The following is a 23,183-nucleotide window of genomic DNA, read 5'->3' as shown; positions in this document are numbered from 1 at the left end:
CAGTAAACAAATCAATGATCCTCCTGCCGGTGAAAATGACACATTTTTTCCATTACTAGTATCTGCTTGGCACAAATGAAGTGTGGTTATCTTTGTTTTCTTTGGGAAAGTATTATACTGTTCCAAGATTCACTTTGGACTCATGTACATTGTCAACACCTAACACTCTTTGTTTCGTCAGAGTATTGGTTAATCACAAATTTATAATAAGCTTGGTTCATCGAACCCATTACCATTATCGTAATTTTTTTTGCTGAAAAAATTGACACAGCATTTACATATATTATTGTGTATATTACCCACATTTTTTACTATTCAATCATGATACGTTCGATTCCGGCCACCCAAATCTGATAACATTTTCTTTTCTAATTTAGGCTAGAAAGATGCAGTTTCAAGTCAAAAAAATTGAAAAAAAGTGCATTTAAAACCATGGAGAGTGATGAAAAAACTAACGGAAAGTACACAAATATGCGCTTTGATATAATAATTTTAAATTGCTAAATTACACGTGTTTGAATGTAAAAAAATTTCTTTTAAGAATATTGCAAAATTTTAACTGAATAATAATCTATGTTAATAGTAGTAATTTCAAATGACACTTCTTTAAGAGAGACTTTTAAAAAAAATATTAATTTAACTGTTTTCAAATTATCATTCCCAACTCTCTTCACATTTAACTTTTTAAAAATCATTTCTTATTACAAATTTCACATTCGTTAAAATTCTAAATTTAAACGAAGGGATAAGTTTAACACCTTGATCCCATTATATAGAAAACAAATCACAACAACCTGAAAAAATGCAAAACCCTACACAAATCCTGGACTTGAAAGAGTGCTCCAGCCATGACACAGTTGAGACTCACCAATAATGGTTATTGGCAAGGTCTTTGGTTTCCTCATGGTTGCACAAGGGATTTGGTGGGGTGATTTCTTGGTTATGTCTTAGGTAGTGATTTTCGGTGACCAAATGTTCGTTTGAGTGTGATGTTCTATTTTGCGAAGGATTGGAATGCTCGGTTTTTGATGCAGAACGTGTCCCTATTTATATGTTAAGGTGGCGCTGCTTTGCTTGCATGCATGTTCGGTTTGGGTTTGTGGTCGATGGTGGTGCTACTTTTCAGTTTAACGTGTGATTTTTCAGTATTTTTGGAATGGTTCTAGCTACCTCTAGCTTTCCACTTGAAGCTCTCATGGTTCATGCTGATTTCTATTCGTAATTTGCTTTAAATGTATGAACAGTTGATGAAACTAATTTACTACATATTAGTTTTTTTAATCTGACTGAATTTTAAGAAAAACAAATGCTAATAATATAGAATTTTTATTTTATATCTTTTTTGCATTGAATAAATTTTGTATAATATGATTGAGAAAAACAAAATTCCTCTATATTGCATATATTTGGATGATAAAAAATATTTTAAAATATTAAAAAAGTTTAAAAAATTTGTCATATAGAAAATTAAAAAATCTCTTTATTATACTTGTTGTATTTATCATTTATAATTTCATCCAAACTTAACTCTAAACATCTCTTCACTGTTAATTTCATATTTTAAAAAATTCTCCATATAAAACAAAGTTTTTCCATTCTCGTTTCAATTGCCTCGGTCTCCTTCCACACAGTGACTTTATTATTGGGTTCCCAGCACATTCCTAAACTTGATCCATTTTTATAGCTTAAAAAATGCATTATTCTGTGTAAAAAGAAGAAGATACGTTAAGCGGGAAAAGCAAAAGTCATGCAATCATATTGGTGAAATAATTTGTTTAATTGCTTGCGAAGGTTGAGATATGGTGATGTTAAAAGAGTCCACAAGCCTTATTAAAAAAGCTAAAAAAAGATTCCACAAATGCAATTTAGTCAAGGACACAACACAACCATTCGGATCAAACACGAATATTCCTTATCCTTTCATTAGTTGAGTGCAGGTTGCCATTCCCTTCTATATTACTAATTTATAACTTTTTTTAGTTCTAAAAAGTTTAGATAAATTCAATTTCAAAAGTTCATCAAGATGAAGACATGTCTATTCACAAAATCCTCATATCTATAATGAAATTTTAGCTTACATTTTTGTCAGATACAAACTCAATCCTTATTAACTAAACAAACTTTCATTGACATACTAATTCATAACTTGTTTTACATTCTAATTTAAGAATTTATTTATCTGTATACAGATGAAAATGCTCTTTTAATGCAAAAATATAAGAGAAATTTTTAATGGTTTAATCTTATCATAAATAGTCATAATATAAAAATGATAAATTTAAATGATAAAATTCTATATAAAGTCATGTACTTAATTTTAAAATTTATATGATTTTTAAAATATATTATAGGACTTTTATCTTATTAATTCATACGACGTTAAATAAAACCATTATAAGTGGTAGAAGTACGTACAAAAATTTAGGCTTAATTGTATTTTTAATTTTTATATTTTAATATATATGTGATTTTGGTCTCTTTAATTTTAATTGTTTGTATTTAGTCGTTTTAATTTTTAAATGTATGGTTTTTGACTCATAGTTTTAATTACTCACGTTTAGTGTTTCAAATTTTTAGAATGTGTGATTTTGGTCTTCCTAGTTTTAATTCTTCACATTTATATTTTTTTAAATAATTTTTCATTTTTAAAAATAAAATACAATACAAATACACTGTATCACATTTTTATTATATTTTATTTTGTATTTTTAAAAAAGTTTAAGAAACTAACTGTAAACACTTAAAAATAAGGAGACAAAAGTCAATATACATTAAAATATAGAAACTAAAAATATTATTAAGCCAATATTTGATATTACATTTACCATTTTCTTAATTTGTTTTGATTTTAATTATTTGAAAAGTAAACGATGCACGTGCCTATTTTATCCAGTGTCAAAATGTAACATTTTTTTACCCCAATATGGACATTTTCTCACAACACATGGTGGGTCGGTGGAATTCGATATAATCCTTGTTTTTCCCATGAATTTCAGGCATTTTACTTTGCAACTTCCCTCCCTTGCTTTATCAGAGGCTCTAGTTTTTTGTTGGTTCTTACAAAAACTAGGGAGATCATATTTTCTATGTACACATTTTTAAAAATGTTACACAATTAAATAGAAAATATAATTTTCATAAAACTCATTGAAAAAAGAAAATGATTTTTTAATTAGATAGAACAATAAAATCCAAAAATCAATAAACATACCAATTAATGTGACAATATTCCAATTCGCTATATAGCTGTTTATTTTATTTTTGCAATTGCAGTTTGATTAATTGGTTGTCTATTCCCTGTTCCCAGAGTCTATCAGACTACAAAATGAGTATTTTGCTTCTCTCTTTTTTTTCAGTAAGCAAAAAAGGAGAGCATTGTAATAAATAAAGTCAACCCCCTAAAAAAACAAATTGAAAATAAATAAATAAACAATTACAAATATATTGGCAAGCTTTGAGGGGTGAATAAATGTTCTAGTGACAGTGTGGTGACCAAAAGGACTCGTAGCAATCTCTATCACAATCTCCAATTGATTTTTTTTATTATTTATATGTGCGATTCTGACATAGCCACATACACATAATCCCAATGTTACCTCCCAAAGTTAGGCAGTCCAATAAAATGGTTAAATCATTAGTCTATGGTTTATTTTTTTAATAGAAAAAATATGAAAAGCTAATGAAGGGTTTCCACGTAACATGGTAAGGTATCAAATCTCAATGACCTTTGCCTAACTTGAGAGTATATATAAATTAATGATACGATAATGGGTTATGGAGCAATGCCATTGTTCCACATGCTTTCTGCCTTTGTTTCCTCATCTTCCAACAGTACAACAGGGCCCACTCAAGAAGATTAATTCTAAACTGTTTGATAGAGATCAGGTGATGTATAATTGCTGACTACACCAACAACATCAGTCTACACTTAATTTAAATTTAATAAAAAATAAAAGATAAAATTGGTTATGTTAAAAACTATCTTCTTTTCCCCTACATTTACCATTTACCAACTCAATAAAAACAAAATTTGTTCTTAGGGCCTATCCTATACCAATTTCCTCTCTACTTTCATGCAAACAGACATACCAGTAGCTTTAATTCGATATGCTTTTTCATGTTCAAGAATTATAATTTTAAAAAATTCATGTCCTGTTTTTTTATTTTATTTTAAAAATACATTAAATTATAAATAAAAAAATTATATTAATAATTTTATCAAGTTTAATACTTTAATTTTATCATACAATTAATGCATAAAATTTTACATTGTCAACTTCACTCAATCAAATATAATTTATAGTAAATATATGTCTTTTAAACTAAAAAAAAATTAACTTCAGCAGTCCAGATTGAGTTAAGACAATATATTAGTAATTATTTATCATGCTTTTGTAATTTTAATATGATAAATATATTTTTTAATAAAATTTACTATTTTAAATGTGATCATAAAATGAACACAAAGTTATGCATACAAAAAAATCATCATAATATTACATTAAAATTAGACCATTTAGGGTTGATATTTGGTTTGCTTGCAAGTGCAATGACAGTCGAGTGAAATATATTTCCTAACTATTTTCCTTATCAATTAAATTATAGAGTCTAAGACTTTTCATTTTAAAATTATTGTCATTTAAAATTTTAAAATATAAACATTAAATTTTAAGAATGATTTTAAGTATTTTAAATTAATAATCTTTTAAATGATATTTGGTAAATAAAAAATATAAAAGTACAATCAATAATTTTTAATAAAAAAAAAATTAATGTGCTTAAAATTAACTATAAGAATAATTTATATTAATATAAGCACTAAAATTGTAAGGTAACTTTTTCCCCAATTATATTTTCATTTAACAATGTGTGGTTGATTTATTCAAAATCATTTTAACTAGTTAGATTAAACATAAGAGAATTAAATAAATACATTATATATATAATTTCTCAATTACATGCGTCAACCTTAAAAGACAATAAATTTAAAATAAATGCTATTATGGTAAAATAAGCTAATATTGAAAACAAATAATTAATTCTTAAGGAATGTAATTTCATAAAATGCAAAATATAGTATTAATTTAAAATAAAGTATATAATCATTTCATTTATGCAATGATAAACTTAAACGGCAAAAAAATATCTTTAAAAGGTTAACAATAATGATTCATATTGACTTTTTAATAAATGACAAAAGCTCAAACTTTATAAGTCACCTAAAACAAAGACCAAAGTATGTTGTTTCTTATATATAAGTAAATTATAAATGATGAAAATCACGATTACTTCTATTCCTGTTATCACTATAATAATAATAATAACTTTTAAATAATCCATTCCTGACCATACCAAACATAATATCAATAAGAGAAATGTTAATTTCAATTTGACTCACTGCAATTAAGAATCATTCATTACCTTAACTACAAAAACTTTTGAATTAATAAATTAAAAAAAACGTTTTAAGAACTAAAATATTTCAATCGTGGAATAAGTTTGAACAAGATTTAAAATATAAAATATTTTATAAAATCATATAATAATATAACTAAATACGAATGAATCAAAACAATTAGTCAAAGTAATACTTTGACGATGTAGAATGAATGTTGGGATTTGGGATAATGCTCACTGAGGTGGTTGCAAAATGATGAGCAAATCGTTGGCGTTTTATAAGCAAATTATTGTCTATAGAGTAAAGACGTATACCAATTTGATTGACTTTCTCGTGTGTTATAGAACTACCTTTTTCTTCTCTCAATTGGGGTTTAACAAAGTCAAAATAAAAAAGGAAACTATATTTTAATAAAAGCAAGAACATGAAACAGTAACCGATAAGAGCTCTAAAACTTGTGATTATGTTTGTATTCATTAAGGCAATCAAAATTGAAACTCATCCCTGAATTATAATTGAACGAAAAGTACTTAAATTGTATAACATAGATTGTATTGAATAGAAATTTGTACAACAAATTATAATAAATAAAAACATTTTATTCTGACATCTCAAACAATACCCAAAAATTCTAAGATGTCAATCATACAAAGTTAAGTAACAATTATTAACAAGCATTATACGGTTAGGATCTTCTCAATTTTCTTCTTGTGCAATTTAATTATACTATTAACTCAAGATACACCTGTTAATTAAAGATCAAATTTAAACGATTAAGCTAAATTTAATTCTATAGTAGTCATTCTACTTGTTTAATTCAAGAATCTTAATTTATTTATGTAAACAAGCATTCAACAAGGATTTTAGAGAATTTCTTGATTATTAAGTTTGTTCTTAAAAGCTTAATGATTGAGGATTTATTTTTTTTAAAATGTGTTGGATTAATACAGTGCAATTTAATAAAAAAAATTCAAAGGATAAGATTTTCTTACTACACTTTATGATCGTATTTCTAATGACAATGAATTTAGACGGTTAATATTTTGAAAAAATGCATTAAGATTCATATGAGTATTTGTTAATTATTTAGTAATTTTGTCAAATATTTAATTATAAAAATATTAATATAAGTAATTTTTTAAAGGAATCTAAGCATAGTGACAATATTACCAGTTATCTCTATTGAAGAAATATTGTTTGCTTCACTTATCAACGATACATTACAAAGACATATACAAGCTTAAGAGTTAACTAAAATTAAGATTCACTTCGAAGGATAATAAATCATTCCTCCATAATCAAAATATATTTTTTTATTCTATGTAACCTTTTTAATTTAAGAAATAGACAAAGCTTTTCTTTGAAAATATTTTGTAAATAACGAATATTGCCTTTCCGCCACCGTAGGCACAGACAGTGTCACATCACAAACTTAAACCACGGAAACAAAAAAGCACTGAAAAACAGAGTAGTCTTGGACATGAATGTATAATAACTTATTTAGATTACTTATCCGTACGCTTAAAATTTTCAATATTTGAATACTCCATTTTCAACACACTGGGTATTAGAAATAAATTATAATATTTGTTCCTGTATGGAAGGATCGTAACATTCCTATTTATATATACTGTATCAAAATCAAAAAATATTAAAATAAACTTTTTTCACTTCCATTTTCCCTCCTTTCAATAAAACGCCATTTCAATAACATACTGTCTTGTCGTTTTTGTCACTATTAAAAAGCCATTTATTAATTATTAATTACTGTTTATATACATTTTCAATAAAAATTAAATTATTAGTGTAAATATTGTGATTTTATATTAATATGATATATTATCTTTAACACTTGATAATTTTTACGTTAATAAATAAATTTTTTAAGTAGGAAAAATCTCGTCACTTTGAAACCACAGTAGCCTTTCCGAGCTGGGATAATTGGCAGGTAAAACACCACTTGTGATCAATACGCAATTCATTATTTAACAAATGTAACAATGAGCAATTCATGTTGATGATAAATTTTCTAAACGTCTTTTATTATTTATTAAATAACAAATTAAGGCTTGACTTAGCAATGCTTGGTTCAGTAAGGTTCGGCCCTTACGGTAACTAATAATAATAATATATTAATTCACAAAAAAAATATAAATTTAGTTCTTATAAGTAATTTTTATTTATAAATTAACTTTTATACCTAAACAATTTAAATTTGTCTTTATATAAGTATTTTAATTTTATTATGAAAACATCATTAAAAAATACAACTCAATGATAATAATATTTATTAATGATGTTATAATAAAAATAATAAAATTTTAGTATAAAAACTTAAACTTTAAAATTTCTATTGTTTATATATGTTTGACGATATCTATTTATAATTTTCTCTTACACAAACACTTTGCATAAATAAAGACAATTTTTATATACTTTTGTGTTACATAGACCAAGTAAACCATATACTTTTGAGTACCACATGTTATGTATATTCTTAAATTAGGTAAGTCACATGTTATGTATAGTCTCATATGTTATGTTTATTATTCTTAAGTTAAGTAATTCATATATTTTATGTATATTTAAGTTATGTTTGAGAGTAACATATAAGAAGGAAGGAGAGGGAAGGAATTAAATTTTATTTAATAATTACTTAATTAGGATGAAAAGGATTTAAAAGTTTTTTTAAACCCTCTAAAATCTAATTTTTTGAGTTCTTTCATTTTAAAAAGTTTTCTCTTATTCTCTCTCTTGTACTCTTTCATAATTAACATTTTAATTTATTTTTTTTAAATGTTAGTTTTTCAAATTAAATTTTTTAAAAAATTATAAAAACTATAAATATTAATTTATAATTATTAATTTTTAGAAAAAATATTTATTTTTTTAAAAATAAAAAATATAAAAAATACAATAATATCATTTATATAATTAAATCTTCCATCATCATCGATTTTTAATATTAAACATTTAAATAAAAGAAAGATTTCCTCCTTTTTTTTCACGTTTCAAACTCTTTTCTTCTTTTTTTTTTAAAATTTTAAAACAAAATTTTATACTTTTGAGTTAAAAAAAACTATATATATATATATATATATATATATATATATATTTTGAGTTTGATAAAATTATTTTGAAGTAAAATTTTTATTTTAAATATTTAACATAATTATATTCACTGAGACTTGAATTCGAAACTATAAATTAGATTAACACAATTCTTATCAATAGAATTATGTCCCAGTAACACTTTATTTACATATTATTTTTAATAATTAGTATTTTATAAAAAAAAAGTAATTGAGAATGAGTTTGAAATAAAATAACTAACTTTTTAAAAAACATATAAAAAATGTTAACATAAAATTAATTTTTATTATAATATATATACTGATAATATACAAATATTTTATGCTATCAATTATAAATTATCATATTAGCAAAAATTGTATTTTTTATAATAACTAGTGTAATGCTTTGTTTGAGATAGACTAAAATAAGAGAAGAAAAAATAGACTAAAAATAAAAAGTATAAGAAATATGTTATTTAGATGGATAGAAAAAGAAAAGAAAGAAAAAGTTATTTGTTTATATTAATAGAAAAGAATAAAAAATAAGTAACTTGTATAATTTTTTATACATATTAAAAAAATTCATAATTTTTTTATTATAATACTTTTTTGAATAAATAATTTATTTTAAATATTTTTATATTACAAAATTATTAATTGATATAATAATAATTAAACAGCCCGCTCACATGTCACATTCCCGTCCCATTTTTCCTTTTCATTTACCTGTATTTTTCAAGGGAAGATGAATATGACGAGTCTTGCATAATTTTAATTATCACTTCATATATTCAAACAAATAACAAAATCTTACTTCTCCCCTTCTTTTAAAGTCATTTTATTTCTTTCTCTCTTTGCTCATATGAAACAAATTAGGGTAAATGTGTAAATTTGACCATTTAAAATTGAATTTGAACCTGTTGATAGTGCATGTTCCAACCTTTTTATATTATGTGGATAGAATGTTATTATTTAAGAATTATTTATTTATTTATCAGTGTTTGAGGGTATTGGCTAAAAAACTAATCAATAAAAAGATTATTAAATCTATATTAGAAGTATTTTAAAACTAATAACATTTCAATAAACGTAATATTATTGTAAGTACCTAAGAATTCATATTAAAAAAAAAAACTGTTTTTATGGCAAAAGACGGCTCGGAATGAGCTTGTTCGTTTATCTACACTTGTTTACCTTTTAATTCAAGTTTCTGCACTACTAACTTCCAAATTCAACGTCATATACATAAATACAACTATTGAATTTCCATGGCGTTTCGGTTATGGAATCTCCCTCCCCCACTTTTCAGCTTGAAAAATGTATGCAAATACAACAAAGTGATATAACTGATTTTCAAAAAGAGGACACAGAACAAGCTGGTATTAGCTATTACTGATTGCATTCATACAGCTGGGATAACTTACAGGGAAAAAGAATATTAGCTTCCCGAATACTCTTCTTTTTTCTTTTCTTTTCTAAAATTTAACCTTTTTTTAAAAAAAAAATTTAAAAGTGAAGATTCTTTATTTTTCTGAAAGTTATTGGCCCAAAAAACACATTATCGACACCACTTGATTCTAAGCCTTCTTTTCTCTTCTGATTGAGAAAGGAAACGCTTATTATAATATATAATATTATCAACACCAATTTGCATCAAAAGGTCTTGTTGGCCCCTTATTACCACTTAAAGATTCACCTTCATTTTTCTAACATTCAAAAAAACGTTTAAACAGGATAATTCATCACCATTCAACCCAAAATTATTATATTATAAGATTTACGAGAGTCTCAACAGCAATGCATATTTTATAGAAGCTTTTTAATTGAAAAACCTTAGCTTCTTAACTTATAAATTTATGAGTACTTACAATATACATTAAGAACTTACATATAAAAAACTTTTATTATATTTTATTTGTTAACTAATTACTAAAATAATTCTAAGATTAGTTATCGCTCTAATTATTCCAAAAACTTCAACAACAATTTTAATAGGAGTATTTTAGTGCGTATAGTTTTATTTTACTATAAAACTAATAAATTAATTTATTTTTTTAAAGATACATGCATTAGTATTACGTATAATCTAATATGAGACAAAATAAATATTGTCTATTAATTTCTTATCATATCTCATTTATCTACACATTAAAAAATAATTTATTTGACGTTATAATTCATTATGTATTTTTATTCTATAAATATTAATAGAGAAACTTATCCAATCTTACTTACTTCAAATTTACTAGATAGTCATAAATGAAGATACTTTGAGTATTGGAGGCGATGGCAGTGAAATCTACTAAATGGTGAATATCCAGTGCATGTACGCTTAGATAAACTAGATAGTAAAGTTCACCAAAGTACCATAGGATGATCATAATTATATGCATGGAATTTGGGCAAGGTGTGATGAGTCAGAAGAAATTAGCTAAGGAGGATAAAATTATCATCTCATAAAAAGTAGAAGAAGTGGGCTTAGGCTATAAACAACCAAGAAGGTTACCTTACATTCCACGTTTCTTCCACCCCCAAACACCACACCAGTATTTATGGCCTTGTTTTCCTCTCTGGCTTTTCTTCTCATATTCCCATCATCTCCACCCTCTTCCACCTTCACTTCTTAATCCTTTTCTTCCCTCATTCACATCTTCACCCTCCCTCTCTCTGCACAATTCTCTTTCAAACACCTCAGTCACAGTCTCTTAAATTATGGAAAACGTTTCAGTGCTAAGTAAGGAAGAGGATCAGATGGATTTGCCACCTGGATTTCGGTTTCACCCCACTGATGAAGAGCTTATAAGCCATTACCTCTACAAGAAGGTCATTGACACAAACTTCTCTGCAAGGGCCATTGGAGAAGTCGACCTAAACAAGTCTGAACCTTGGGATTTGCCATGTAAGTCCAACTTTTAACTAATCATTCACTTCACCCTTTGTTTTTTCGCTTTTCGCCTTTGTTTTTATCCCCTTTTGAAAAAAAAAATGGATTTTTTTGTGTGTGGGATTTTGGGTGTAGGGAAAGCGAAAATGGGAGAGAAAGAATGGTACTTTTTCTGCGTGAGAGACAGAAAATACCCCACTGGGTTGAGGACCAACAGGGCCACGGAAAAAGGATATTGGAAGGCCACAGGGAAAGACAAGGAAATCTTCAGAGGAAAATCGCTTGTTGGAATGAAGAAAACTCTTGTTTTCTACAAGGGTCGAGCCCCCAAAGGAGAAAAAAGCAACTGGGTCATGCATGAATACAGACTCGAGGGTAAATTCTCGGTTCACAATCTCCCCAAAACTGCAAAGGTATAATAATAGTGCTCTGGTTCCTCTGTTTTCTCCTTTATTTTCTTTCATGATTGTTAGAGAGTACTTGTATATAATGAATGGTGATGGATTTTGATCTTGTGTTGCAGAACGAGTGGGTGATTTGTAGGGTGTTTCAAAAGAGTTCAGCTGGGAAGAAAACCCATATTTCGGGGATAATGAGGTTGGATTCTTTTGGGAATGAATTGGGTTCTTCTGGCTTACCACCCCTCACAGAGTCCTCACCTTCCATTGGCAACAAGCCCAAACCACTCACTGATTCGGCTTACGTGCCCTGCTTCTCCAGTCCAATTGATCTTCAAAGAAACCATGAAGGCATCTTTGATTCCTTCACCAACCCCATTTACGGGGTATCATCAAATTCACTAGATATTCTTCCAAGAATGCAACCTTCTGCCTCATTCTACTCCATTCAAGGTGTTCAAGTTGCGGCTAATTTTCAATTTCCAGGTTCTGTCTGTGGTGATCAGAGCATCTTAAAAGCCTTATGTGAAAACAACGGCTCAAACTTCACCAATGGTTTCAAGTCAGAGAGGGACATGATCAGTGTCTCGCAGGAAACGGGTCTTACTACTGATATAAACGCTGAAACCTCTTCTGTGGTATCGAATTTTGATATGTGTAGGAGACCCTTCGACAATCAGAATCATGCACCTGCTTCTGTTGCACTTGCAGCAGTGGATCTCGATAGTTTCTGGAATTACTGAGTTCTAATCGAAGAACCATTTAGAAAAAAGAACCAACTTTTGAGCTAAAAGGAAGAGCCTCGGTTACAAGATGTCTTCCGAGATTGGTGGTGTTATCTCTCTGTATAGATTTTATCTAAAGGATGTATCTAATGAAGCATATGTTATGTTTTAAGTGTAAGAAATCTTGTGAAATTAAGCTGGTTTTGTCTTATGAATTTTGATACTATTATAGGCTTGGGGCTGGCATGCCATGAGCATGATTATTTTCTTTCATCTTGGATTAAAAATCATAATAGAATGAAAAATCATGATTATGTTATGTACCGTAGCTTGTTGATCTTGCTTTTCTGGATTGGAACAGTATAGTCCAGCTAATTCTGACACCACGAACTTGAGTCAGGTAATGTTTGAATTGCGTATTTTAATATTAGAATGTGGGGACTTTACAGTTATTACCATTGAAAATCAAGTTCCCCTTAGTTCATCTCTCTCTCTCTCTCTTTGGACACACGTGCACGCGCATACTTTGACATGGACAAATATAAACGAACTTATCTGCATTTACCTACTATGTAGCTCACTGTATAAATCATGACTCTGAAGTTCTTCTCACCCCCCCCCTTTTCTCTTTCTGTTTACGTGCGTGCGTATTAATGATAAGACAATATGATTCATTGTCAAAGGCACAAATTCAAACATTTTTACCTAAAACATCTGAGGATATCAGCTCTAGTATTGGTGTTGATATTTCACACCACTCTCTGATTTATATCTTTCCAAGTGTTTTTATGTTGCATTATTAATATGAAGGATTGGAAAGGCTGATATCCATACTAATCCATTATCAAGCAACTTATAAAAATGAATTTTATTTACCAAGATGAAAGCGTTTTAGAATAGTTTGTGGTGACTAGTCAAGATTCAAGTCAAGTGAGAACAAAGAATTTGTGCTAGTGCAACCGCCAACATATTGGTATTGAATATGACATACATAAAATCCATGCAGGACCAGTTGCAAGCCACTCCAATACAAAATCAGATTACAATATTTAAAAAAAAATTATGGTCCAATATATTATTACCCCTTACTTGATATATTTTATTTATCTGATGTTCTTGTAGATAATTTTCAATCAAACTCCATCCCATTGAAACAGCATTTTTGGACTGAATTTTCTGTAAGCTATATATGACAAATAAATATAAAAATATCTCTTCTTTGGGGGGATTTCTTTTACTGAAACAGGAACGCTGTGGTTTTGTCTGTATTTGTGATCATTTATTGTTTCATTCATTCATTCATTTGAATTTGTCAAATCATCCATTTCCCATTTCATAATGTGCATGCATTCCGTTTTGAAGCTGTAATGGCATGACATGAGAACACTGATCTTCTTTTTCTTATTTTGTCCAAAAATACAACATACGTATGTCTTTTGTACCATGTGGTGTTTATATTTATGGCACATGATAAATCCTCTCAAAAGTCCATCAATTTGAGTCCTGCACGTCTTGATCCTGAACTGTATGAAAACACTGCCAATTTGGCTTTTAATATTTTTTTCGCCCAACTCCCTTAGCATGATGGCAATTAAATAAATTACAAAAAATCTCACTGTTTATATTTCATTTTCTTCACGATATAATGACATCAATCCAACGCCATTATCCTTTCTGAAAATTTTTAGGTCCCTTCTACATGGGCCAATTAAGTGTTTAATTTTATTTAGGATATTTCACTGTGGGAATGAGATTGAAATAAATAATTAACTTTCTAGGATGTATTATAAGTTTTGTATTAGAATGTGACTCTATCCTCTGATTGGTGCAATTATGGTATAAGTTTAGAAACGCCAACCACCTTATCATCATCGCATTAGTGAGCACAGGGGCATTACGGGTTTCAAAATTGGATTATTGAATTATGATTAGGTCGTTAAAGGTAAAACTTTCGCTTTCAACCAGAGTAATTTGAGTAACATAAAAACTAAGCAATGAAAGGAAAGTCATCCAACCCGTAGCGCTTTTCTGCACATGCTAGGCTCTTTCAAAGTGTCACACAGTATATATCTTGAATGCACTTTACATATGATTTAATTTTGTTAACTATTCTTTTTAGAGCTATAATTGAAAAATATATAATATTTAATATTATAAATGTATTTTATGTATTAAGTTATCAAACAAACAGAAGAGATTAATATAAATTGAAGGGTGTGAAGGGCATTCACAGCTTGGGCTGGCACCTGACCTTAACTTAACTAGCACTGGCAGTGTGTCCCACTCTTCGTGATGTCAGTCTAAGGAAAAAGTTAGGCCTTTTTAACGGTCGACACCTAAACACTCCTATCTCAGGACCCCACCCCGCTGCTATTTCCACTTCCACTGTCCCTGTTCCTCCTCTTCCACATGAAAAATAATAAAAGTAAATTTGAGTCGTGTAGTTACATATATGTGATCGAAATTAAGATTTAATTTACATATTACTCGCAATTTTGTTTTTGTGAGGGGTGTTTTCTCATGTTGAGTGCTAAACGAAGCGAGTGCGACATTTCCTCGCGCCCCACCTGATGCCAAATGTCGCTAGCTATGTGGTCGTCGTCATCTGAAGCAGAGTGTGTTGAAGTTGTTTCCAATATGCTGGAAGTAATATATATATTTTTTATGATTGAGATTTTATCATATTTTAATAGGTTGAATATAATATAATATAATATTTATTGTGTAATAAAAAGAATATAATAAATTTGGAGTGCATAAAACTCTGTTCCGTGTGCGAGTGCCCTCTCAAAGTCCAAAAGGCAAAAATACATTTCCATTATTGTGTTGCTGGCCTTGATGGCCCACGCAGCCCCAATCATTGTCCTCTTCATGAGAAAACTATTTTTCTAAACCCCAAGCCCCCAGCTCAGAAACAAATATTCATAGGCCACGTTTGATTAATATCTAAACATTTTTCTGATAAAAAAATATGCATGAAAAAATTGTCAATGCAATTTTTATATAATAATTTTGCACATATCTAAAGCAAATCTCTTTATTATGCTTACAAAACAATGAACACTAGTTTATTTTAATGATTAAAATTCGATCATATATATAATAGATAAGTGAATAAAGCAAGCGAGTGATTGAAAAATGAAACAAGTACAAGAATAAAGGGCCATTGGAAACGACGTCTATGACATCATAAATGCCACGTGTCATTAGAATGCTCGGCTAACCACAATGTTGATGGCTACTATGATTAGTTAATGTCAATTATTTCACACACTTAACTGGGTGTGTTGTACATGAACTTCCAAGAGGGTATCCAAATAAAGTAAGTGGAAAACATTAAAAAAGAGAAATTGAATTGAGATATGGAGGGAGATTTTGTTTTGGTGCAAAGAATAATAAAGTTTAATCCAAACCAAAAGGGGGAAAGGTCAATCTTATCCTCGTTTCTTTGGCCTAGTAACCACACAAAATGATTGCACTGTGGTGTAAGAAGGAGACATTTGGAAAGAAATGTCGATTTGCGCGGAAAAGGCAATTATATAGTTAGTTAATACATTCCTTTTATGCATAAATAAACTAATAGTAAAAGGGGATCACAGTGAAGAAAGTGATACGCATTGATCAAAGGGCATGAGCATGTGGGTGGCATTAAATAGTTTTGTTACCTTAAGTGAAAGGGGGTGAAGAGAAATGTGTTGGAGAATGGTGTTTTTGATTTGGAAAAGATGATATAAGTTAGGATGAGAGGTTGGGGAAATCCAATTGGCACTTGAATTGAAGCCCACTCGTTGGAGTTTTGTTTGGGAAGGGAATGGTGCCTCACATGTGGACTCTTTTTCGTTGTGATTATTCATTACATAACTTGTAATCGCATATGCGACAAATCTTTTATGGTAACATTTGTTCATAGTTGGGTAAATTAATGCCAAATATTTCAACCTTCTTACACTAGCTCACTACACTAAGACGCTCAATTTTTAGAGAATTGGCATCATATTCATCACTATGCTTGTCATAACATCAAAAGTTTTTATATCCTGTGAGGGCGCTACCTTCCAACTTTCAAATATCCACAATTTTTTTTAACTTTCTATGATAATTAGTATCCAAATTATATTCATCATATATTTTTATTTTATCTTTTCTTCAAGACAGTTTAAAACAACTTCATGTAAGATATTAACAAAAAGTTATTATTTTATAATAATTAATAGAAAATATTTTGATTTTGAATTTGTTTTAGTTACAAAAAACGATTTCGAACCTAACTCAGTTTTATCATTAATCGATTGGAAATGAGTTTGGACATGACAGAACTTATTTGAAAAATAAATATATATATTGGGTAAAAAGTTTAATTCATTTTTCAAGTTAATTTGATTTTTTTTAAGATCTAAACCATACACAACCCTACTAGTCTCTGTATTTAAGTATTGTAAGGAAGAAGAAAAAAGAAAATCCTTATTAAAAAGGAATACATATATAAATTCTCGCCGGCACAACCAAATATAATGATTTTGTGACGATATAAAACAACGTGTTTCACTTTTGTGACAGAACATACACAATCACAATTGAGATTTATCCGATCACAAATTTCTAAAACTTCAAAGTGAAATAAATTGTTAATTTACCAAATTAAATATCCAAATACAATCGAAGAGTATATAAACCGTACATGTCGTTTTCATTATTGATACACGTTTAAACAATGATTTCTTGGAAATTAGTTTTAATGAGTGATTAGATTTTGAGAAAAAAGTACACAAGTATTCTCCAATACGTGGGTGGTATTATATTTACGTGTTTAAATACTTTGATTCATCACCTCTTTCTTACCCCCCCCCCCCTCCCAAAAAAAGTTGATTAATTGGAATGCAATAAGAAAACACGCGTAGAAATATATGCAATTGCTTGCTTTCTTGGCAATTTCCGAAAGTTCCATCTTTAATCTCTTTGACTTGGATTGGAAATGATTCGAATTTGATATGATGGAGATGTGCCTCCCAACTTTGTGTTTTCTCAACCTTTTTGCAAACATTTGAGATTAAGATATATTCCTCCGTGACGTGACCTTTTATGTTGAATTTGATTCTCCATTACTCTCCCATTGTGCTATGTATTTCCACTAACTTGGCATGCATATGATCATCCAATTCCAATGTCAACTGATAGCAAAATCATATGCTGTTAAACTAAATAACTTGTTAGCCACATGAATGTCTAAATGGCCTAATGCTGGCCCATTTGATATCTCTATTTAATGATGGCCCATTTGGAAGGATATCCTTAAGAGGTCAAACACTGGGCTTGAATTTAAGGCCACAAAATGAACGCTATTCTCCAGCATGAGACAATACGAACGTTCTTGACCCAAGAGGGAAAAAAAAAATCAACCAGAATTGTTAATGTTTTTAGATTTGCTTTGAGTATGGTTGCTTAAATTAATTTTTAACTCGTTGTGCACTGTAGTAACATTCTTGTGATTTAGACTATTTTAAGCATCGGTGAACATCTTTTAATTGGAAAAAAGAAAAGAAATTATGTAATATTTTTCTTATGGACAAAAAGTATGAAATATTTTTCTTACAAGAAGCTGTAGGATATTAGGCTTAGCTATGAAGAGAGATCTCACCAGGAAGGTGATTTTCCTGATTCTTAAATGGTTATTTGGTTTTATGTTAACGTAAATCATAGCGAGCCTGAGAATCTTAATTTGAGTTGGTATTTTTCATATATTTTATACAATTTTGAAAAACACTACGATGTGAAGTTAACTACTTCAGTGACAGTTTATAGGAGAGAAGGATAAATAAGAAACTACTAATTCAATTTGATCGCTAAAATAGGCATACTTCTCCTTCCCCTAGGCAAGAAAATGAAAAACCAAAGGAAATAAAAAAGAGATATATATTTTGTGCTTTTAAACATTTATGGTAAAATAAAATTTAACTTTTACCTCAGTTGGGGCAAAGAAAGAACTAAGACGATAAGAAGAACATAGCTGACATTGAAAGGATTTATTAGAGAGTAGGCATATTGTTGTTACTTTTCTAATGCTTCAAGAATCGAGAGCTTATGTGTGAATGTGTGTCATAAATGGTTGATGACAACCACAAATCGTGTTGTCGAATTAAACGATCTTGAATTGGATTTCACACAATAAAAATGAAATTATTACGGCACAAATAAGAATTGAAATAAGAAGAAAATTAATAAGAAGTAAAAATAGAATAGAGATGGAAAATGGCGCCACAATCGCAAGATTGATAAGCCAAGAAACGATCGCCACAAGAGTTTTGGCCTCTTGATAAGATCAAAGAAAATTGGCTCACTCAAGAACCTAGAGTCACAGGCTCTCACAAGAGTGTTCAATCTCAAATTATATTCAAAACTAATTAAAAGTGTGTTTACAAGAGCTTATATATGCCTAATGCTTGTAAACTAATACTAATGCAAACCCTAATGGGCTTCTTGTACCAACAAGCCTAAATTCAAATAGACTAAATAAAATAACAAGATTTTATCCTAAATAAAAACTCAAAATAAGTAATGACTAATATTAAAATAAATAAACTAAACATAATAATTAAATCCTAATAAAACTCGTTAGAGTTCAAATCTTCTAAGCATATGTAATTGATTATCTTAGACTTTTCTAACTCTAAATTGAGCTCTCTTTCAAATAAGACAACAACAATCTTTTCTAAGTCTTCATTTATTCTTTTTGCCCTTGTCCTTGTCATTAGTCCTTAAAGCTCTTCCAATGCCTTCAAGTTTTTGTCTTCAATGGGCCTTCCTTGATTCTCATCAATCCCTCTTTCTTCAAGAAAATTTGTCCACAAATTTGACTCTTTATTACCTACATCAATGAGAGATAAATCAAATACATTAAAAGTAGCATTAACACTATACTTACCTAATAAGTCCACTTTGTATGTATTATCTCTAATCCTCTTTTAAGATTTGAAATAATTCATCCCCTCTTGTTTGAAGCATTGCATTTCCTTGCATGGGAAACTTTTTTCTGCACATATGTATCCAAACCCAATCTCCAGGTTCAAATTCTACTTTCTTCCTTCCCTTATTGATATACTTTGCTTGTTGCCCCACTTTTTTTTCAATTTGATGTTTTATTTTTCTAATTGGAGGTAGGCAGTAAGATACTTCTTTAGGGAAGACATCTTCAAAATCCTGTAGAAGAGAGAAAACACTACTAGGCAAAATATCGTTAGCAAAGGAATCCATAAATTTATTATGAGGACTTTCTTTATACAGAGGTAAGCACATAGGCCGAGAGGCCAACAAAACTTTCTTTACTTCTTTTTCTCTCACAAACAAATTTTCTCTCCTTTCATATTGATTTTTTTCTTCACCTTTCTTTTTACTATCATATTTCTCACTTGTAAATGTTTCACCTTTCTCTTCACTCTCATATTCCTCACTTGTAAGTGTCTTCACTTTTTCTCCTTTCTTTTTAAGGTTCCCCTCAAACTCACTCTTTTTCTTTTCATCTTTTCTCTCTTGCTTTCTTTTCAACCTCATGACTATTTGATCATCACACACTTGACTAGGAGTCATGGGCACTAGAGTGATTGTGCTCCCTCTATGTATAAATGTGAACTTGTTGGAATGACCATCATGAATAGCTTTCTTGTCAAACTGCCAAGGTCTCCCTAAGAGTATATGACTTGCTTTCATAGGCACTACATCACACAAGACTTCATCTTTATACTTGCCAATAGAAAAAGTAATTAAAACTTGCCTATTAACAACCAACTCCCCTTCATCACTCAACCATTGTAGCTTATAAGACTTGGGGTGAGGAGTAGTAGTAAGATTCAATTTCTCAATAAGTCGAATACTAGCCACATTGGTACAACTACCACCATCAACAATAAGAGAACAAACCTTTCCAAGTACCAAACATCTTGAATGAAAAATATTTTCTCTTTGTGTGGTATCATCCTCCTTAGCTAAACTACCCAAGAGACGCCTTACAATAAGCAAATCTCCCTCGTGGCATAAAGCTTCAAACTCACTATCCTCTTCACTTGAAGCGTGTGATAATTGAGATGAACTATCACTTGAGATCTCACCATTCTCTCTCAAAATCATGGTTTTCTTGTTTGGACATTGGGATGCAATATGACCCTTTTCAAGACATTTGAAGCATTTGATTGCTCTATGCTGAGAAGTAGGAGAAGCAGAAGTATTAGTAGAATTAAAAGAAGTTTTAGAGGAAGGTTTACCACTTTGCACAATTATATCCTTAATTGATATTTCCTCCTTCTTTACTTCTTCCTTCCACCCTTTTGAGTTGTAAGAAGAGACATTCTTTCTCAAAGTACCATTTCTCTTTAGTTGTGCTTCTACTTTAATAGCTTGGTGAACCAAATCTTCAAGTTCCACATAGGGATGAAGTTCCACTATGTCACGGATGTCATGGTTTAACCCATTTAAAAAACGAGCCATTGTTGCTTCTCTTTCTTCAAATACATTAGCTCGTATCATGGCAACTTCCATTTCTTTATAATAGTCATCAACACTTTTGTCACCTTGCCTCAAACCTTGAAGCTTTGTATGAAGCTCTCTATTGTAGTATGTAGGAACAAATCTCCTACGCATTAGGTTCTTCATTTCAGTCCATGTATCTACAGGCTCCTCATCATATCTCTTTCTGTCCCTTTGAATTTGATCCCACCACACCAACGCGTAGTCGTAAAACTCTAGGGAAGCCACATTTACTTTCTTTTCTTCACTATAATCATGGCATAAGAATACTTGTTCTATCTTCAATTCCCACTCTAAGTATGCTTCAACATCATTCCTTCCATGAAAACTAGGAATTTTTATTTTAACTCCACCAATTCTCTCATTTTCTCTTATTCTTACATCTTCTCTTCTTCTTCTTTGATTCCTCCTCTCTCTATTATCTCTCCACCTATCATACCTCCTTTCTTCATCATCTCTCCTATTTCTTCTTCTTTCTCTTGAAGAATTACTAGAGTCTCCATGGACATGTGGAAAACGATCACGTGACCGCCTTCTTACATTATTTGCCAACGCCTCTTGAACATTCCTTATTGCTTCGTTTTGCCTTTCAAACATGTTTTCAAATCTTTGAGCAAGTCTTTCAATTTGCGAGGCAGGAGTGCTCTCTCTACTTGATCCTCCTTCTTGAGACATTCTACAAAACAATAAAAGTTAATGCAAAAAGAAAAGGTTCTCTCCACTCGCTAAGTGTTTTCACTCAGTAGATATTCACTCGTGTTTCACTCTAAATTGGCTTTTGTGTAAGGGTTTCTCTCTTGCCTTTTTCCCCTCAAATGCTCTCAAGAGTTCTTAAGGAAGTCAACATCCAATCCACATAATTAACCAAAACCAAGAGACAATCAATCAATGAGACTCAAGTGAAGCCAACAAAAGAAAACTCTAAGACAAAACTAAGGAAGCCAACAAGACAATAGAAAAAAAAAGACTAAATAAGAAATAAGCACACTAAAAAATAGATTGCAAATAAGACAAAATTGGAGAATTTAAAGAAGATTATATAACGTTAAACAACTACTATTTTTTTTTTTGTATGGAATCAAGCAAAATAAGTGAAAGATTGGAAGAAATATATCAAAAACACACTTTTGTGTGTTGCAATTTTTTTTTTGTAGTATATTTTTTTCTCTTTTTTTTTCCAATGAGCAACGTGCGATGAATAGTACTTTTCAATCTAATTCTAATCAAAGCTCTTGATACCAATTGATGACAACCACAAACCGTGTTGCCGAATTAAACGATCTTGAATTGGATTTCACACAATAAAAACGAAATTATTACGGCACAAATAAGAATTGAAATAAGAAGAAAATTAATAAGAAGTAAAAATAGAATAGAGATGGAAAATGGCGCCACAATCGCAAGATTGATAAGCCAAGAAACGATCGCCACAAGAGTTTTGGCCTCTTAATAAGATCAAAGAAAATTGACTCACTCAAGAACCTAGAGTCACACGCTCTCACAAGAGTGTTCAATCTCAAATTATATTCAAAACTAATTAAAAGTGTGTTTACAAGAGCTTATATATGCCTAATGCTTGTAAACTAATACTAATGCAAACCCTAATGGGCTTCTTGTACCAACAAGCCTAAATTCAAATAGACTAAATAAAATAATAAGATTTTATCCTAAATAAAAACTCAAAATAAGTAATGACTAATATTAAAATAAATAAACTAAACATAATAATTAAATCCTAATAAAACTCGTTAGAGTTCAAATCCTCTAAGCATATGTAATTGATTATCTTAGACTTTTCTAACTCTAAATTGAGCTCCCTTTCAAATAAGACAACAACAATCTTTTCTAAATCTTCATTTATTCTTTTTGCCCTTGCCCTTGTCATTGGTCTTTGAAGTTCTTCTAATGCCTTCAAGTCTTTGTCTTCAATGGGCCTTCCTTGATTCTCATCGATGGTTTCACTACAGTTGGAATGAGAGAATAGACATAAACACGAGAAATCAAAAGTTTTAGATGGGATGAGACTTCCAGTAACCCTCCTCTAGAAATTGGTGCATTCAAGAATTAAGCGTTCTATAAACTATTTTTTATATTGAAATTTATATCACAAAAAATTTTGATAATACTTTTTTTAAATAAGATAAAAATAATTTATTCTGATAACTTATATTGAAAATTTTATTAAGTTAA

The 23,183-nt window shown here is 29.6% G+C and overlaps 2 protein-coding genes across 2 annotated transcripts; one reads left to right on the top strand and one right to left on the bottom strand.

The window, feature by feature from the left end:
- Positions 1 to 10,959: 10,959 nt before the first annotated feature.
- Positions 10,960 to 12,794, top strand: LOC113847037 (NAC domain-containing protein 100-like). Its single transcript, XM_027475874.1, has 3 exons — positions 10,960 to 11,371; positions 11,492 to 11,769; positions 11,880 to 12,794. The coding sequence occupies exons 1-3, from the start codon at positions 11,185 to 11,187 to the stop codon at positions 12,495 to 12,497; spliced, it is 1,083 nt and encodes a 360-aa protein (XP_027331675.1). The 5' UTR covers positions 10,960 to 11,184; the 3' UTR covers positions 12,498 to 12,794.
- A 6,871-nt stretch (positions 12,795 to 19,665) lies between these two features.
- On the bottom strand, positions 19,666 to 21,668 carry LOC113874810. The gene is made up of 3 exons (XM_027513021.1): positions 21,433 to 21,668; positions 19,856 to 21,240; positions 19,666 to 19,673 (listed from the first exon to the last, which is right to left on the bottom strand). Exons 1-3 carry the CDS (start codon positions 21,666 to 21,668, stop codon positions 19,666 to 19,668), a joined length of 1,629 nt encoding a protein of 542 aa, XP_027368822.1.
- Positions 21,669 to 23,183: the final 1,515 nt, after the last annotated feature.

This window comes from Abrus precatorius, unplaced genomic scaffold (genome assembly GCF_003935025.1).
Source record: "Abrus precatorius isolate BTA unplaced genomic scaffold, Abrus_2018 Scaffold8, whole genome shotgun sequence".
In the NCBI taxonomy this organism is placed as follows: Eukaryota; Viridiplantae; Streptophyta; class Magnoliopsida; order Fabales; family Fabaceae; genus Abrus; species Abrus precatorius.
The sequence above is the reverse complement of the archived record's forward strand: the minus strand, read 5'-3'. Positions and strand labels throughout refer to the sequence as shown.

What these genes read in the sequence shown, in the direction of transcription:
- LOC113847037 (XM_027475874.1), top strand. Translation starts at nt 11,185, where the DNA reads ATGGAAAACGTTTCAGTGCTAAGTAAGGAAGAGGATCAGATGGATTTG. An exon ending in TGAACCTTGGGATTTGCCAT is followed by an intron (nt 11,372 to 11,491) that starts GTAAGTCCAACT and finishes TTTTGGGTGTAG; the next exon opens with GGAAAGCGAAAATGGGAGAG. An exon ending in ATCTCCCCAAAACTGCAAAG is followed by an intron (nt 11,770 to 11,879) that starts GTATAATAATAG and finishes CTTGTGTTGCAG; the next exon opens with AACGAGTGGGTGATTTGTAG.
- LOC113874810 (XM_027513021.1), bottom strand. Translation starts at nt 21,668, where the DNA reads ATGTCTCAAGAAGGAGGATCAAGTAGAGAGAGCACTCCTGCCTCGCAA. An exon ending in AGAGATGATGAAGAAAGGAG is followed by an intron (nt 21,241 to 21,432) that starts GTATGATAGGTG and finishes CCATGATTATAG; the next exon opens with TGAAGAAAAGAAAGTAAATG.